This window comes from Dioscorea cayenensis, chromosome 16, assembly GCF_009730915.1.
Source record: "Dioscorea cayenensis subsp. rotundata cultivar TDr96_F1 chromosome 16, TDr96_F1_v2_PseudoChromosome.rev07_lg8_w22 25.fasta, whole genome shotgun sequence".
Lineage (NCBI taxonomy): Eukaryota > Viridiplantae > Streptophyta > Magnoliopsida > Dioscoreales > Dioscoreaceae > Dioscorea > Dioscorea cayenensis.
The window spans coordinates 23,924,426-23,943,385 of record NC_052486.1 but is presented as its reverse complement, the minus strand read 5'-3'; the positions used below and the strand labels follow the sequence as shown (position 1 = coordinate 23,943,385).

Here is an 18,960-nt window from a genome sequence, read left to right as displayed (position 1 = left end):
TTTAATGAAAGCAGATTGCACATTGTTTTCCAAGGAGTTGATCACAAGACTAAGATGGATAGCCAGAATCTTATGGATGATTTAGGGGAGCGTTTATGAGGATAATTGGATAAAAATCCCTGATTTCCACAGCACCATTCTTTTTGGGGATGAGAATGATATTCACTCAATTGACGCATTCCAAGTTTGTCTTACCTTCAAAATAATCGAAATGAGACATGGCTAATCTGGATGAATAATGTCCCAATGTTTTTAGAAAAAATATTAGCGGAAAGCTATTAGGACCTGGAGTTTTATTCGCACCCAGATCAAATATCACTTTTTTAATTTCTGTCAAGGAAAATGGGGCTTCTAAAATGCTAAGGTCAATTTGAGTTTTAAAATTGAAAAAATATTGCCAATCAAATAAGAAGCAGAAGTCCCTTTTAGTACCAAGTTGCAGTTAGAAGTGATTAGTAAAAGCCGCCCAATATCCTCATCCCCCAAGTGAAAAAATGTTATAGGTGCTTGTTTTCATTGTCGGTGGGATTTGTATTTTTTTAAGTTTTTTTTATGGTCTCATCTGAAGCTCTTATTGTTTAATGGACATTGTTTTAATTTTTTTTTTTATTTTTAGAAAAAATTATAATGATAAAATCATCCGAAAGTAAAATAATTGAAATTACAAATCCATATGTTCTCAAAACGTGAACAAATGAGCAGAGGGCTCCGACTTCTCTGCTCGTTTTTTTGCGAATGTTTGGTTATTTACTTAGGCTAAAAAAATATATTTATATAGTTTTTTATTTATTTATTTTTTTTAATTTTTTTACTATGAATTATGTTATGTAAATTTGAAAAAATTGAGGTACTATTTAACGAATTATACTACTGTGATTCATCAAAAAGAAAAACCCAGGAGAGAGAGAGAGAAAGAGCTCTCCATGGCAATGGCAATGGCAATGGCAATGTCAGAGGACGGGCGTGTTGGGGTCATATGGGATATCCTGTCGCGTGCTCCCTCGGCAGACGTGGACTCGGCCCTCTCTCGTTGCGGCATCATCCCGACTACTGATCTGGTTGACTCCATCCTTGCCCTCTCCTACTCCTCCCCCGCCGGCGCCATCAAGTTCTTCCGCTGGTCTGGCCTCTCCCTCAACCACACCCCCTGCTCGTGGAATCTCATGGTCGACATCCTCGGCCGCAACTGCCTCTTCGAGCCCATGTGGGATGCCATCCGCTCCATGAAGCACCACTCCGCCCTCTCCCTCTCCACTTTCGTTTCCGCCTTCTCCGCCTACTGCTCCGCCTCCCGATTCAAGGAGGCTGTCATGTCCTTCGACGTCATGGACCGTTACGGCGTCCCCCAAGACTCCCTCGCCGTCAACTCCCTAATTTCCGCTCTCTTCCAAAACCCCGATCCCCTCTCCTCGCAAACTGCGGCCGACTTCTTCGACCGCATCAAGTCCCGCGTGCCCCCGGATCCCGACACCTTCGATATCCTGCTTCAAGGCTGGGAGCGCACAAGCAACGTCTCCCGTGCTAAGAACACCTTCGGCGAGATGGTCATCCGCGTCGGCTGGGAGGCAGCTACCATGTCCTCTTTCGAGGCGTTTCTTATGACCCTCATTCGCGGCGAACAGCCCGACGAGGCCATCAAATTTTTGCAGGTCATGAAAAACAATAACCGGCTGCCTGGCATCAACTTCTTTGCCAGCGCCCTTAACGTCTTCATCGACCACAACGACTCCGTTCATGCACTTGCGCTGTGGGAGATCATGGTCTTTCAAGGTGGTCTTGTCCCCAACCGTGTCATGTGCAACACCATTATCTCCCAGCTGTGCAAGAGTGACATGATCCAAGATGCCTACAATGTGCTCGATGGAATGACCCTCAATGGTGTATTTCCAGACTCGCTTCCCTACAACACCATCTTCAAGTGTCTCATCCAAAACAAGCGGGTTCATGATGCTGGGAGCTTTTTTAATGAGATGAGGAAGAACGAGCAGTTGCCATCTCCATCCAATTGTGCATCCGCCATCAGGATGTTCTTTAGTGAGTACGACCCCATTATGGCTATGGAGGTGTGGGATTATATGCTCAAGGAACATGTATCACCAACTGATGACGCTGCCAATGAGCTCCTTATTGGTTTGAAAGACCTCGGAAGGTTGTCTGAGGTGAGATATCACCGGAATTCATGTTTGACAAGGGGATTGAGCTACATGCATCCGCAATGGACAAATTGAAGGCATCGTTTTAGAAGGCCAGCAAAAAGGATGCTTATGAACACCTAGCAAGGAGGACGAAGCACCGCCCCGCCTCTAAGATGTTCATGATGAGGAAGCCGGTTTGTTTTTCTCTCTAACTCACTTTTTGTTGATAATATTATTTTCAGGACTGTTAAAGATGGTGAGGCTCATGCTGGAGCTGAAGCTGATGTTGCTGGACTGATAGCTGCACATTTTTGGGTTGCTACCTGCTTTGTGGCCTGCTTGCATCTTCTGATTATTTTCAATTGCTAAGCTATACTAGTAGTCTTATGCGCCTTCATAGAAAAATCTGTATCAGTTTCTGCAAGATATAATCCTTCATCTTGATTATGATCATTTCCTTTGCTCTCGATTAAATTAGCGATGCTTGATTCAGCTTCAACTCACTTGACAATGGCTTTTTGAGGGCAAACAATTATTTCATGGGCTCTATTTATACTGCCTGGGTCTGCCTTTGAAAGGCCTTGAACAAGTAGTCATGTAGTTTTGGTGTTCCTTATCTTCTTGAGAATTTCCGGTGATATGGTTCAATTTAAAGTCCCTTTCATGTTCTTCTGGCAAGATTGATCCAAAGCTTTTATCATTAGATGTGAAATATTGTTATGATGCAGAGTTACACCAGCGGCCGTATTTCTTCTTCTTGTTTCCATGATCCTTATCCTGGTTTTTACTTAGATTTCTTTGTGGGATCATTCACTGAATGAAGCTGCATTCTTTTTTTGTGGTTAGGAGGTTTGGTATGTATTGGTGATGTTTTTCCATGTCTGGTTCTGCTCTTCCAAAGTTAAAACATCAGTAGGTTCTCTTGGAGTTTTTGTTGGAGTCAGAATGTGAGGAAATGTTGAACATAAAAGGTTGACTAGTTTCCTCGTAATCGAGATCATAAGGTCCATTTCCTTTGAGCATTCAGCAGAAGCTTTTTGTACTGTATTTCATATCAATCTTTAGAGTGAGGTTAAGCTAAAAACTAAGAGCTGCTTTTATTTAGCATCTAGGTGTTGGATATGTAAATGGAAAGCAAGGTTATTGCTAGAGGAAGGAATGTTAAATTGGCTCTTTAGGGTTACTATGCGCTGCAGTATTTGGTTGCCTTAAAATTTATGCAAATAGGATTTGTATCACTCATGGAATTTGCTGTCTATGGCCAAGCAATCCTCTTCAAGATCTGATCTCCTAGAAGAAGTTCGGACCCCTCCTTTGGAAAGAGTGTTACTGAGTATTTTGCAGACTATATTGTGATTGCCTAATGGCTGTAATCTTTGGGTCACTTTACATAGGACCTACCTTCTTTTTGTGAATATGTTTGGTAATTTGTTTTGTGCTAGGAAATGTAAATGTTAGGGAGTGTCAAGTAAAGTGAAAATTCTTGCACTTAAATAATCTTGCATCTGTTTACTCTTGCATTACAACATGAGTAACTTTCAGCAATGATAACTAATGCTACCAAGCCTTATTAGAAACAGATCTGTCTTGTAAGTTTAAATATTGATGAAAAGCTTAGATATTGAGGCCTTGTGCTTTTAAAGAATGATGGGGAACTCTGGATATGTATTGCATGTGAGTTTATTGGATAATTTTGAGAATTCTAAGGATTAATGACTCTCAATACTAGCTGGGTATTAATCCCAAGTTATCTAGTGAAAGAAAGGCCATTTGAAAGTTGAACTTTGAGGAATGTGTCAAAATTTGAAGACCTTGTTTTTTTTTTAAGGATATAGGATAATTCTTACAGGACTTCACAAGATGGGTGTGAATTGTTTGGGAAATTTATGGGCAAATGCTCTCAAAAGGTGATTTCTTGGCTTTTTAAATAGTTGAGTATACTTTGGTGACTACTAAGTACGTCATTTCAATGGAATATTCACGAAAACTAATTGCATGAGTTCTTTTCTCATGGTTTAACTCCTGAGATGTCTACTTCAATTATGTGCTAAGTGTTATATTTTGATTGGGTTTTTACAACCAATTAAGAGGATGAGTTGCGTTCTCATGACCTAACTCCTAGAAATATACTTGGAGCATATGTTTATGCATGTCTATGTAATTAATGGCATGCAAAAGTTCACCATTCTGAAGTTGACATTGAAATTCTTAAGCATCATTACCAATACTATGTTCATGTGTATATATACTTGTAGGAAGGAAAATTTAATAGCTTATAATTTAGTAGTATCAATATATATATATATATATATATTTGGTCTTTTACCCATTGGTATCCTAGGAGCCACAGGCTCTAAACTAGAGGGGGGCAAGGTACTTGGAGCCCTATAAGAAGGTAAACCTCTTCCAACGGATATTCTTTGCATACACAAGGATTTTGAATTCGAAACCACTTGCTTAAGCAACTTAAGCCTCTATAACTCGATTCAACCTCATTGGTATAGTTATTATTTCACTAGCTATGCATGAATAGACTTTCAAGGAATGGTAATTGAGGGTGCAAATGAGCCAAGATCAAGTGAGTTTAGTTCAACTCATTATGTGTTTAGTTGAGCTTAAGATTGGTTTGAGTTGAATAAGCCTATCTTAAGTTCAGCTTGTCAAAAAACTTGTAAAGTTTTGAAATACGATGGGATAGAGCAACATGGGAAGGCATGGCGGTGGGGCTAAGTGTGGCATAGTAGCGTGTGATGAGAACCCATCTTGTGCCAAGGAGAATATATCCATCAAAGAACAATAACAAACAAGAAAGGAAGGCCAAGGATGGCGATCAATGCCCATTGTGAGTTATTTGACCACAATTTTGAGGTTTTTGGCTATAAGCTTAGCCAAGTAATTACCACGGTTTTAAACCCTGTCATTGATAATATACAAGATGAAATGCTTCAAGGGAGAGCATGGAAGAAAAGTAAGTTAAGCACTCAAACTCCCATAAGTAAGCACCAAGGCAACAAGGTTGATTTTTTGGCCATCTATTGTGGTTCAGTCAAGGAAGTGACCGTAATCACCAATAAAGATAATATAGAGATGAATGAGTTTCCTTAAATGGTTATCCAAGTGGAAGGCGCATGGGGAACAATATGGAGATGGAGGAAGAACAACTATGGTGATTGTCACAGCCCTGGCAAAAAGATTCACCGCAACACTTAGCTTAACTTTCGTCACTATGATGGCGCAACCTAGCTTCCTGGTTAGCGGCCTCTTTTTTGCATAGCAAGTAAACAAGAATCAAATAGAGAAACACATACAAAGATAGGTAGGCGAACTTAGATTTTATTGCTAAACACTATATGCTGTACAACTTAAGCCAATAGCCTTAATATAGTTAGTTACAAAGCCTTGAACCATCTAGCAACTGATTAGCACATCCACATGAACGTGGGTTGACTACCTGTGCCAACTTTCACCATGTTTCTTGAACGTGCCCATTTTCTTGCGATTCCTCACGGCAATCGCTTACTGCAATTGCTTGCACCATGTGTCTCAATCATGCATATTTGTCTTCACCGAGTCCTCCTGCATGTTCCTCGACCATGTGTGACTCCATGCTTGCACATGGCTCGATCAAGTTTGGCTCATAGTCTTGGATAGCTTTTGTGCTTGTGTGTTACTCGATCAACATAAGCTGTCCCACCCCCTTTGTCACCTCTTGGCCTAACTCGGCCATCACTTGGGGGTCACCGATCTTACTCAAGGTTCCCACATTGAACTCTTGCAGCAATCCACATGGTTGAACATATTGACATGGTCCTATTGCACACAAGAGGGTGAGGTATGGCTCAATATAACTAAATGGAATCGAAACATCCATATATATTTAAAGGAGGTTAAACATGTAATTTCAACGTATGGGAGCAGTCTAAGGTAGAAGGGGGTCATGTGTTAAATCGGTGCACTTGTAACCTAACTTGGGTAGTGTGACATAATGTTATTAGGGTTGTAGTTCTAAATTTTTTTATGTGGAGACAACTTATGGTAAATAAATTCAAGTTGTCTATCAAATAGGAGAAATAAGGTTATCTTCAATATTTTTTAGCTTGAGTGGGAGTGGGAGTGGGAGTGGGAGTGGGAGCAGTCATTGGCTTTCATTGTATAAAGAAAGGAAAAGACTTGTCATTGATGAGGGAACTACTCCTTTAGCTTTTGGCTATTTATCACATTTTTGTTATTGTGATTTTATTTGGTTTGAGCAGCAAATGACTTTTAATTATGGCAAGTTTCCTTATAAAAGTCAAGAGTCACGATGCGGTGGTTTGGCTAAACCTTAGAGCAATCTATCACAAACATGCGGTGGTCGGCCTAAGCTCGAGAATCTTTTGGCATTATTTTCCACTAGCCATCATGCACCCATGGGCCATCGTCACCACTAAAGACCTAATGTCTAGTACAACTGCAATACCATTGCAATAAAGATTTGGGTTTGATTTGTGAGATGGGAATATATTTTGGTAAATGTTCATTTTTACTTGTGAAATGTAGTTAGTAGTTGTTTGGGTTTGCCTCTAAATTTCCCACTTACTTGACATTTTTTTACCCATACCTATGTTGCGAAAAGCGTTGGGGTGATAACTAAGGTGCCTTTAACAATTTCCTCTCTCTCTCTTTTTTTTTTTTTAATTTTGAATTTTTAATCCATGCTGACATAGCAAGGTTACGACGTAGTTATGGTAGCTTTGTCAATTCATTATAACATAGAAGTGTTAAGTGTTAAGGGATAGTAAGGTGATTGCTCATTTTGGTCCCTTCCAGTCAAAATAAGTTCAATTTGATACTTCAACTAACGAGTGATTGTTCATTTTTGTCATTTCACCAAACTCTGTGGCCATGTAAAGGTTGATGTCATATCCAATGCCAAAGTGATTGTTCATTTTTGTCATTTCATCAAACTCTGTGGCCATGTAAAGGTTGATGCCATATCTAATGTGGCATGCCACATGGCAAATGTATCCGCATAGGGAACCATATGGAAAATGTAATAATTTTCCCTTTTGTAGTCCTACATGCATAAGTTTTGGAAGCTATGATGGATCCCGGGTGCTGAGGTGACAACCTATCCATGTCAGCACTAAGAACCAAAAGAAGTAAAGAACTATGATTACTTGGCCACATGAGTTGTCACCCTTATATGAGCTTTGTTCTATGTGGCTCTTGTAGCTGGATGGAAGAACCAAAATGAGCCATCATTGATTAGTTGGAGTAGTTAATCGAACCTTTTAACTTAAGCGACCAAAGTGTACAATAATTGCAGTGGTGAGCTTCAGCTGTTTTTTAAGGACCCTTACAAATTGTTGGCATTAACATAAAGAATAAACATATTTAAATTTTACATGAACTCTAAGTGGGCTTTAATTTTGGTTCAATGCGGCTTTGATTAACAAATTAGTAAAGTTTTTGTTGAGATGTTAGATTTAATAACTGAATGAACTGGGATCAAATGTGGTAGGCTTGTACATATTTAGCTCAATAAACTTTGATATTTGAGTATTTATTATATTTCTATATATATTGTACCGATCATATACCAGAGATTCAAATTGAAACACATGTAAAATTTTAGTAGTCATTAGCTGGCTCAGCTCAGAGCTTGCGTTTCTCTCTTAGTTACCTTTTCTCCTCTAGGCTGTTGAGCTGAACAATAGCCTGAGTAAGAACCATTTGAACTGAGCCCAAGCAATCCTAGCTTCATTCACATTTGTTTGCAAAAGGTTTTCATTTTGAGAGGAGCGGGGAAAATGGTGGGAAGTGGTTTGACTTATATTCACTTTTGATGCTTTTTTATTTTAAAGTGGGTTTTGACTGAAGTATTTTTTTTTACTAAAGTGGGGAGAAGTGAATCACATTATAAAAGCTCATTTTCTTTCACTTCCAAAGTTTTTTTTGAATTCATAGAACTCCCTTCAACGCCCACACTCTCTGATCATATTCTCATTTTTTTAACAAATGAAGACCAGAAGCCACTTCAAGGAAGTGACATTTCCCCAATTTTCCCATTTCAGACCACTTCTCTTAAAATGAACGCCCCCAAAATATGTGTATGTATTTATGTGGAATTTTGTTAGTTTGTATCAGTCTCTTAAATGGCAGTGATGTATGTGATGAGGACTAATTTACTATTAACTTTTTGATATTTGTCCTAAATGTTGGTGTTGTACGATTAATTTCTTTCTTATTTGGTATCATTAATTATTTGTTGAGTTATATATTGAGGGTTTTTTTCTTGAAATCCCTGTAATAAGGATGTTTTCTTTGAGGAAATTTGCCATTGCTCCTGCTCCTGCCAATATTGTGTTGAAGCTTTTATCAAGATCTTAATCAGATAACAATTGTTTCTCAATAATCATCTTTTGTTTTTATAATTTTCAAATATATTAGATAACTATATTGCTTTATGCACGGTTGAAAACATAGGTTGCCAAGTCTGGTTATAGTGAAGATATATTACTAGGTTGTATAGCTACCTAATTTTCCGTGTCTTTCTTCTTAAGATACAAGCATACAAGCTGTCATTGTGTGTAATCAATCACCTACTTCATGTGAACTGAACCAACTGTTTTAGCATAATTGTTCTCTGATTTGAGGTGTCCTTATATTTGCTTAATTTTGCATTTGTGTTTTAATGTGCTTTGATTTGTTTACGGTTTCAATTTATTTTAAGTACTCATTGAATTTGTAGAATTACATGCTGGCCTTGCGGTTGTGTTTGCAGGTATTCTAGCTGGGAAGATTATTTGATTAATGCAGGCTTTTGTAGTCTCTAGTTTTTGTATATAGGAGGCTTTGATAAATATTGGCATGGCTTGTTATATTATTATCTAGGGAAACAATAGTGTGCTAATGCACCTGCACCCGTCCTTGGCAGGAATGAAAAGGAGCTCCGTTTGTTGGATTACAATCTAATAATGCGTGAGCGCTGGATTTGGACATGCTATGATCTAGAATTTTTCAGGAATAAATTTATGAATGCATGACTTATTAATGTTCGTTTGCTTATTATTATTATTATTATTATTATTATTATTATTATTATTATTATTAATTAAGTCTTTGACCCCAAATTGTTGTTCCATATATGTAGATTTTTCAGTGAATAATAAAATTTTGACACATCAGCCATGAACTTAACCGAAGATATGTTTGTTTGGTTTTTTTTTTTTTCTTTTTCCGTTTGTTTGGTTTTTTTTTTCTTTTTCCTGAGCATTTGTTTGAGGGATCAGTGAGCTCATGCTCTAGCCTCATACTAACCTCTATAGTTTTTTCAGTTAGACATTTGAATTCTCGTTTTTCTCTTTAATTTCGTTAATGTGGATGACGAAAAAAAAAAAAGAAAATTTCTTTAGCTTAAAGAATAAATTTGTAAAATATATATTCCAAACCAAAATTTTGAAAATTCAAAGGCAAAGTATATATTCATATATATATATATATATATTGTAATGAGAGAATTGTTTGTATGTTTCATAAAAATTAAATTAATTGTATATCTTCAATTTTAAAGACAAGTTTGTTTAAATTTTTTATTTAAAATTTTCTCCTTTATGAAGAAAATATAGTTTAAAATTTAATGTAGAATGTATTATTGATAATCTATTAATTGCTTTTTAAAAACGTGATTATACAATTAGGGGGCGTTCATTTCAATGAAAATGGGGGAAGTGAGGGGAAGTGGTATGATTTCTCTCATTTCTGATATTCATTTGTGTTGAAGTAGGGGAAGTGTCACTTTTCTCACTTCCTTCACTCCCGATTGAAGTGAATTTTGAACTAAGCCTACTTCAGTATTTTAAAATTACATGAAATATTTTAAATGTAGTAAGTTAAGATGTTCAAATAACTTTTTTTTTGGTTTTTTATAAAGATACTGAAATAATAAATAAGATAGTTTGTTTGTAATTTAAAATAAATTAAAAAATAAAATAAATGCATAAGAATAAAAATGTTAAATTTAAATAAACGGTATAGTTTGTGTGGAGTGGTTAATTTGCCAAAGTTTTGTTTGTTAATCACAAAAATTATACTTATGTGAAATCAACTACCTCTTGACTTTTTAGTATTGGGTTTTTAAACAATGATTGGTTTAGGAAAGATAAGAGATTGAACTCCAAAGTTATATATGTGTTGAAATATTATCTATCTATATATATATATATATATGCCTCTGGCTTCTCCTAAATTAGTGATACTTGTGGACAATTTAAAAAAAAGTTATTACTTATTAGCAAACAATTAATTGATTAAAACGTCGGAGTCTCATCATACAACGTAACCAGCATCAGCATGAGCCATGAGGTGAGAAGAGCTGCAGTGAAGAATTGAATTAAATTGAATGGAATTGAATATATATATATATATATATACCTCATATAACAAGGGCAGCGGCCGCCATGAGTCACAAGACCGGACCCAGCCATATTTGATTAACCAACGAAATATTGAATCTAGAAATAGAATTCTCTTTTGTCAGCGATTCACGATTGGATCCGAAGCATGCCACGTCCGTTCGTCTAACCAACAAGACTCGGTTATCTCTTCGATATAAACATCTAACACGGCATTTTTATTATTATTATTATTATTAGAAGATGAAGAAGAAGACGCAATAGGAAGCGAGGAGGCCAACACGGAGAAAGATTATTATTAGTAGAAGATGAAGAAGAAGACGCAATAGGAAGCAAGGAGAGAGAGAGAGAGATAGGCTGAAAGAGACTAGGAATTCAATTTGTCATTTGGAGGAAGAGGAAGGAGAAGGTCTTGCTGTTTAAGGTTAGGGTTAGGGTTAGGGTTAGATAGATCATCATGAGCTTCGAGGATCTGGAAGCGGGGCGACCGCTCAACTGGCGGAAGGAGACGATGATCAACGGGAAGAATAAGGAGGCATCTCAGGGTGTGGCCGCAGGGATCTTTCAGATCACCACCGCCATCAACACTTTCCAGCGCCTTGTCAACTCCATCGGGACTCCTAAGGACACCCCCGATTTGCGGGATAAGCTGTATGTATAGTGTATACACCTTCTTTCTTTCATTTTCTTGCAATTGCTATTGCTATTGCTATTGCTATTGCTTTCGTTGTTGCTTTCTGATCATGAATCACTACACTCCCTTTTCCAACAAATTATATCATTAGTTTAGTTTCATCCGCTTAAGATTGTTACCGATCACACTATCAATCAATTGTGGAACAAATCATCATCCTTTTTTCTTTCCCTCTGCTTCAAATCAAATTATCAAATTCAATCAATACTATCATATCCATGAATACATATTAGGCATTAGTCAGCTGATAAATGATATGAAAACCTTATCACATCCATGTAATTCTGTTTCTATAGAAACTTTTGAAGTAATCAACCAAAACTTGAGTTCCTTGCTTCTTTTATTGCATAAAAACCTTCCCTTTTTTTAAAATCTAACTCTTGTTATGCAAATTTATCTAGAACTAGTTTTGCCATTTACTTCCCTGCAATTCTAATACTTGTTGAGCTTTGTCTATTGCCTCTTCATCATTTGACATTTGACCTGGTCGGCTGGCCCCCCTGCTCTCGTATCTCATATGTATGTTTGATAGACTGAATTGATTGCAGATTGTTAATATTGCTTCTTTATTTTGCCTTGGCAGGCACAAGACAAGGCTACATGTCAGTCAGCTTGTAAAAGACACTTCAACCAGACTCAAGCAAGCTAGTGAAATAGATCATTACTCTCAAGTCACAGTGAGTGTTCATAACCCTAATGCTTTCAATCTAGACGTCCTTTTATTTATTGATTGCATTCTCGAGTTAAATACCACACTTTCACCCGCACTGTTGCAATGCTATCATGATTTCAATTGTTTCAGAGTTTTAAACTTGCTGTTTCTTTATAATTCTGTTGCATACCATCTTCCCATATCTTTTTTAATGGTCACATGCTGTAATTTCAACTGCAGCCTAGCAAAAAGGTTGCTGATGCAAAGCTCGCGAGAGATTTTGAGGCAGTTCTGAAGGAATTCCAGAAACTCCAACGGCTTGCGGCAGAGCGGGAAACAGCATATGTGCCCTTTGTTCCACAACCAGCTTCAAGGTATTGATATCTGTTACTAGGAAAGCCTAGCTTTTTGTGAACCTGTCAGTATGTTTTCTTGATTTACAGGTAAGGTGTCATCTACTTTTTGTTTAGTACCTGTGTTCATTGTAATGCTAATTGTGACTTTGTCTGCTATATTATGTCTCTTGGATGTTTGAATATTTATGACCCACCTACATATGTATGTTGTCTTGGTAATACCCAAATCATATTAATGCATGAAACCTTGATTCGTTTTTCGATGACCTTGAGCTTGGAAGTTTTGGATGTCCTAAATCCAGCAACTTGTGTTCAAAAATATTTCACCTGTTATATGATAGATGTTAGTCCCTTTGAAAAGAATCATTCTTCTTTCAGCAGCCTTCTTTCCAGTCAATATTCATGATTTCTTTTACTTCTGTGTCATGTTTGTTCTCATGCAGCCAATCTGCAGGTGAGATGGACGCCAGTGGTGATAGAGCACATGATCAACGTGCTTTGCTTGTAGAATCACGCAGGTAAGCCAGTGTTTAGTGCGTTCTTTGTCATGTGTTACTTTAATTTGATCCTCGGGGTTTTGTTCTCGCCAGTGGACGAAAGGAGGTTTATGATTTTGAAACTTTTGTCATAGTGTAATCTCTTATTAGGATTTATCTGTTCCTAATGTCTCATAAATTTATGGTTCATGTTAGGATTGCAATAGCCCATTGTTTGTCGCCTATGGAAAAGAACGCACATAATAGTTGTTTAATTTCTTGTCTTTTATGTTTCTGTAGACAAGAAATACTGCAGCTGGATAATGAGATTGTTTTTAATGAGGCTATAATTGAGGAGAGAGAGCAGGGAATACAAGAAATACAACAACAAATTGGTGAAGTCAATGAAATATTCAAGGACCTTGCTGTCCTGGTTCACGACCAAGGCATTATGATTGGTGAGTTCATGCAAACTTGTATTTTTATTTGATATTTGTAACTTCTTGATTATTAATGAGCATGTCTGTGGCAGATGACATTGACTCCAACATTGAGAATTCTTCAGCTGCAACTGTGCAAGCAAAAAGCCAGCTTTCCAAAGCAGCGAAAACACAGAAATCAAATTCTTCTCTGGTATGCCATGGATTATTTTTCCTTCTGTTGATGTTATTAGTTCATTTGGCCTAGTGGCAGCCTAATTCTGTTTGGTTTATGCAGATGTGCCTCTTGTTGGTAGTTATTGGTGTTGTGCTATTGATTGTGATTATCATCCTCACTGCTTAATCAATGATAGTGCTCATTTACGAAGTTTTTCTCCAGGAACTTTTAGTGTACTATCCAAGGCATTTGTCTCCGTGTTACTGTTTCGTAAATAGCATATATATAAATTTGTTTTTCTTTGGTTATACATATGTATATTTATGTTTTTCTCCCAAAATTCTGTTCACTAAAGTTGAGGCTTTTTTTTTTTGTTCTGTTTGTGTGACTACCTTACCTACAAAAATTTTATTCTTTAGTTGGGTGTGCCAAGAGGACCTCATATTTTAAAGGAAAAAAAATATTTGTGGAGTCGCAGATTCTTATTCAAGTGAGGTATAATTCAATGGCTCTATATCTAGATGGTAAGTAACCTCCTTGTGCATGAGAGTTGCAAATGAAGAAATGCACCAACATTGTTATGTTCACCCATGAAAGCGAAGAAATTCTGAACAGAAAGACTAGAGAGTTTGATTTTCATATTTGTCCTGTTGCCTTAAATTAACCGGTTGAATTGGTGTTATTACTCATTGCCTACATCTACATGCAAGGAAGAGTTCAAAATAAGCATAAACTTAGAGCATGCCTGGAGGGGGAGGTTCATGCCTACATGGGGTGGCACAAGCAAAATATGCATGATGTAACAATAAAAATAGCAACATACGTAGGTGATACATATGTTTGCCTTGTTACATGACAATGTTATCAGTTGGTTTATTGGGTGATTCTCAAGCATCTAATTGAATGTTTGTGTGTGTTTGTGTGCGCTAGTTAGCCCCCAGATAATCAATATTGCAGATGGAGGAGGTAGATGGCAGATGAAATAATGATTTCTAATTAGAATGACAAGGACAATAATGGTTTCTTTATCTTGGAAGAACATGTTGTTCTGCTGCCTGCTATATATTATCAAGCGGCACACACAACAGGTTCATATTTAGTTGCGTCGAGTTCTTTCTGCAAGGGTACGTAAAATGTAATCAGATGGCTAATTAACTAGGTAGCATTAATTACCAGCCCCATACGATTAACATATATTTAACATTTAACATGCATATCTGGGCAAAGCTACCTTGACATATTGGGTATGGCATATATGAAGGATATGATATGGTCGGCCGTAGTTTAATTATTCCATAAAAAGAAAGGCATAAACATATTTTGAGTTTGCAACGTGATCCACAGGCGTGTGAGGCCCTCACTCACGGTCTTATCTCTTCCCATATATGATATATGCAGTAGTGAGAGTTTTTTTTAATTGTTTTATTATTATTATTTGTTTTTAAGCTCACTCCCTCCCTTGGAATTTGTGAGAGACCCACCAAATATTTCCCTACTCATATAATCTAATACCTTTGAGGAAGGAGTTTGCAGATGAGCATCTGCTGATCATGCTGCTGCTAAAGTTGTAAAAGGGTAATCATGCGTGGTGGCCAGATGTATGTATGTATGTATGTATGTAACCACTCATTTGAACTTGTTGACATGCAGTGGCGGAACCAGAACTTACCGGTAGGGGGGCTGAAGTGAAAGTGTAAAAAAATTATCAAATAAAATAATTATCTACAGTAAAAAAATAGTTCAATAATATAACTACAATTTGAATATACCTATAGTGAAAAAAAGAACATTAACTATAATTTGAACTACTATTGTTGTCATGATGTATCTAACTAAAAAAACAATTATGTTCAACTAAACAACTAAACAATCATTCAAGCACTCTAACATGTATAGTATTATATTATAACAACTAATTTATATTTGCCATGCCACATCATCAACTTAATTTGTTAAAAAAAATATTAAATTATTTTTATAAATTCTATTAATATTATTCAGAAACTTTTTATTGAAAATTTGAAATTTGAATGCCACATTATCAACTTAATTTTTTTCCCTTAAATTTTTATAAAATTTAAAATTTTGGCAACTTTTTAAAAATAAGAAAACTTGTTAATTAGTAAACTCGTCAAAAAAACTTAACACGACAACCCATTATCAACTTAATTTTTAAAATTATTAAATTATTTTTTTATAAATTTTATTAATATTATTCATAAATTTTTTTATTGAAAAATTTGAAATTTCAATGCCTCATTATCAATTTAATTTTTTTACCTTAAATTTTTTTAAAATTTAAAATTTAAAGCAACATTTTTGAAAAATAAGAAAACTTGTTTTTTTAATTAGTAAAAGTATCAAAAAAACTTAATATTGCAAACCCATTATCAACTTAATTTTTTTAATTATTAAATTTTTTTTTATAAATTTTATTAATATTATCCATAAATTTTAATGAAAATTTGAAATTTCAATCCCTCATTATCAATTTAATTTTTTCCTTATTTTTTTTTAAATTTTCAGTAATTTTTAAAAAATAAAAAAACTTGTTTTTAATTAGTAATAATATCAAAAGTTCAAGCAACTTAAGAGAATTGAACCTGGGTGGGCTCTAACCATCAAATTCTCACCGGCCACTCTAGCACATTGAGATTACATAATAATTACATACAAACAAAATATTATCTAATATTAATTTATATAAAAAGCCTAACTTCAACGGTGCCGGAAAACAACCTCACCAGAGCCGAGGGGGGGCTGAAGCCCCCGCTCGCCCCCCCTTGGTTCCGCCCCTGCTGACATGTGTCTCCTTCACCTACCTATGCATAAAGATTAAGAGAGAGGGGCTTGCTGTCCTTCTCAAATATAATATTTATACATATATATATATATATATATAATATTGTTGTATGTTGTGAATTGCGTAACTTTACATGGCTAAAACACAGTAGAAGATGCAGACGCGAGGGTAAAAAAAAAAGTGAAGGCAGCATGTGCTGGACTGGCATATGAATGGAATCGTCAGGGGCCTGTCCTCACTTTTTAATATTTGTTCAGAGGAGCAGAGTGAGGGATGCTGAATGGGAGAGGCTACCAGATGTACATGTGTATGTATATGCGAATGAGTACATGTGTGTGGTGTTATGTGTGCCAGCATATTCATCAAAGCATGAAGCATCTGCCTGTCTCACTGTTCTATGGTTATATTATATATATATATATATACACACACACACTTTACTTACTTATGCTTATATTCCTTCCTGCCCATTCTCACATGATGCGTACTTTGTTTGTTCTATGCGCGCGCACAAACACATATATGCTTGCATATCTAATATCTTTCATTTAATTAATTCATTCCCATGCAATGCAAATTAATGCAGCAGTCCGATTATCATCCTGATCCTTTTTTGGCTATAAATGACTTCATTTGTTCTATCAAATAAAGAAAGAACAGGTCAGAAGCACACAGCTCATGCCAAGCCCCTCCATCTCCACAATACATGATATATACATGCACTGCTTGGATGGATTACCATTATGTCCATGCCTTTGAAAAAGACCAATGAATCCATTCTCAGATAGCTAGCCTTTAATATTATTATTAGTGTGTCTAGAGTGTGCCTTGGTCATGGATGCCATTTTCTCATCACATGTCTGCCATTCCTGGACCTGGTATGTGTGTGTGTAGATATAAATATATGTACATATGTCATTCATGCATGCAATTAACATATATGCATTTGTGTACGTAAGTACCATATATATATATACACTAGAGGAAACCATGGTTGTTTTGTTGCAGCATGTATATATACTTGAAGCTTCTACCTATTGCCAGGTGTCGCCCTACAATATCATTTCGAGATGTAAGTTTTATAGTTTAGTCAATAATTGCAACCAGAAAAGATAGAAAAGTAGCCTCAACTTTGCTTGCTTTTTTGACAATTGTGTGTTGCGGGCTTGAAAAAAAGATGGCACCCAGGCATTGATTGGAAGGTACCTTGCATGTTTACAAATTACAATAATAATAATAATAATAATAGGATATATAGTATTCCTATTAATTAACTCTAGAGAGGCAAACCAATTTAAAAGTAGTAGAAGAATAAGAAATCAGAAAAAACAAAAGAGTGTTGTGTTATATTAACACATGACATGACATTGATTGATAGAATGCAGCTGTTCCATTGAAAGCGACTTTTGTCCACAAGGAAACCTGACTTGCATCCGCCCATTTGCAAAAATATAGATTGTTTGTCTACAAATCTCCATTTGTCCTCCAACCAAAAATAGTTATATGACAACCAATGCCAAAATTAATGCATGTTATGTTATGTTATTATAACACACTGCCTCAAATACGCAACAACTAATTATATCATCTCTTCCCATGTATATTTTAATTACTCATATTTGATAATCTCTTTCATAACTATACATCCTCTTTTAAAGTTGGCAAAGCATTATACATAAATAAATAAATAAATAAATAAATAAACAATTATCTCAGTCTTCTTTGCGAAAAAAAGTGCTAAAGTCGGATGTGGGACACGTGTCTCGATCTGGTCCCTCCATCGATCCTATAAATAGTAGCTTCCCACGAAGCACAAGCAGTGCTCATCCACTCCAACCCAGCGCCCGCAACCCCACATGAGAAACAAATTAAGAGTGCTGTGCAGAGGGAAGGGAGCTGCGGGACTAGGGTTTCTCTCGTTTTATTGTGCTACGTTGACACTCCTTTGAGTCGCGGTGGGCTCTGATTCGCTTGGTGCAGGTCGGGAATGCCTTCGATCCCTTCGTGGTCGTCCGGATCCCGCCTTGCATCAACTGAATCGGAGCCGGCCAGCGATATATCTCACTTTTTTTTTGCAAGTTTGCATTTGCTGCATACCCTAATTAATCCATAGCCAAAGGTTGGATCTTAATTTCTTCTGATTACCTTTTGATTCAATTAATGATTTCGGATTTGGGAGGTCACCTCGCCTGATCGAATTCCTTCCTGTTTAAATCTTATCGCTGCACGGAAAACAAAGGTCTCTTTTTTTATTTATTTATTTACGGTTATTTCAGTTGATTTTACTTACTACTTGAATTACTCCGCGTGAAACTTTTTAGTATCAATCATTCTTCTGGCCAAGTAAGGCTTAAATTTTCGCGGAAGCTTTCTAACTTTCTTTGGTTTTGCACATTGGAACTTATTTCAGATATTTGAATCCTCAACATCTCTTAGGATTTTCCATCTGCTTCTTCTACGTTTCAGCGTGAACTTTGATTTGAAATGTACAAGCTTGAAATGATGCTCTTTTTTTAAATAATTTTTTTTTTTTGTTGAATTCCTAGAGAAGGGGCTTGTCTTTTGATCAGAAGATCTAACCTTTGTTCCGTTGCATTGGTGAATTCCGTGATTATGAATTACTTCCTTTTATTTGCATATTTGTTTCTTATTCCTGCATGTCTGGTCTCACTTCAGAGGTATCAGACCTTCAAACAATAACCATTTAAAGCCTCGGAAATTATTGATGCTACGAGTCATACAGAAGCTTGATTTTCAAGAGTGTTGGATATGGAAGTTAATTTGTTAGTGAAATTTGACAAATTTTTTTTCTTCACTTTTTTCTTAAGCCAGACGAACGAATTTTTAAGAC

The 18,960-nt window shown here is 36.2% G+C and overlaps 2 protein-coding genes across 2 annotated transcripts; both read left to right on the top strand.

Moving 5' to 3' along the window:
* The first annotated feature begins 878 nt into the window (after positions 1 to 878).
* LOC120279514 (pentatricopeptide repeat-containing protein At3g62470, mitochondrial-like) lies at positions 879 to 9,103 on the top strand. Its single transcript, XM_039286444.1, has 2 exons — positions 879 to 2,329; positions 9,055 to 9,103. Exon 1 carries the CDS (start codon positions 924 to 926, stop codon positions 2,226 to 2,228), a length of 1,305 nt encoding a protein of 434 aa, XP_039142378.1. The 5' UTR covers positions 879 to 923; the 3' UTR covers positions 2,229 to 2,329; positions 9,055 to 9,103.
* A 1,651-nt stretch (positions 9,104 to 10,754) lies between these two features.
* Positions 10,755 to 13,683, top strand: LOC120279439 (syntaxin-22-like). Its single transcript, XM_039286375.1, has 7 exons — positions 10,755 to 11,182; positions 11,809 to 11,902; positions 12,118 to 12,251; positions 12,677 to 12,751; positions 13,010 to 13,167; positions 13,242 to 13,342; positions 13,427 to 13,683. The coding sequence occupies exons 1-7, from the start codon at positions 10,989 to 10,991 to the stop codon at positions 13,490 to 13,492; spliced, it is 822 nt and encodes a 273-aa protein (XP_039142309.1). The 5' UTR covers positions 10,755 to 10,988; the 3' UTR covers positions 13,493 to 13,683.
* The last annotated feature ends 5,277 nt before the right edge of the window (positions 13,684 to 18,960 follow it).

Excerpts from the sequence above, each read along its gene's own strand:
- LOC120279514 (XM_039286444.1), top strand. The coding sequence starts at position 924 with ATGGCAATGGCAATGGCAATGGCAATGTCAGAGGACGGGCGTGTTGGG.
- LOC120279439 (XM_039286375.1), top strand. The coding sequence starts at position 10,989 with ATGAGCTTCGAGGATCTGGAAGCGGGGCGACCGCTCAACTGGCGGAAG. Across the intron at positions 13,168-13,241 it reads CGACCAAGGCATTATGATTG|ATGACATTGACTCCAACATT; the intron begins GTGAGTTCATGC and ends TGTCTGTGGCAG. Across the intron at positions 13,343-13,426 it reads AGAAATCAAATTCTTCTCTG|ATGTGCCTCTTGTTGGTAGT; the intron begins GTATGCCATGGA and ends TGGTTTATGCAG.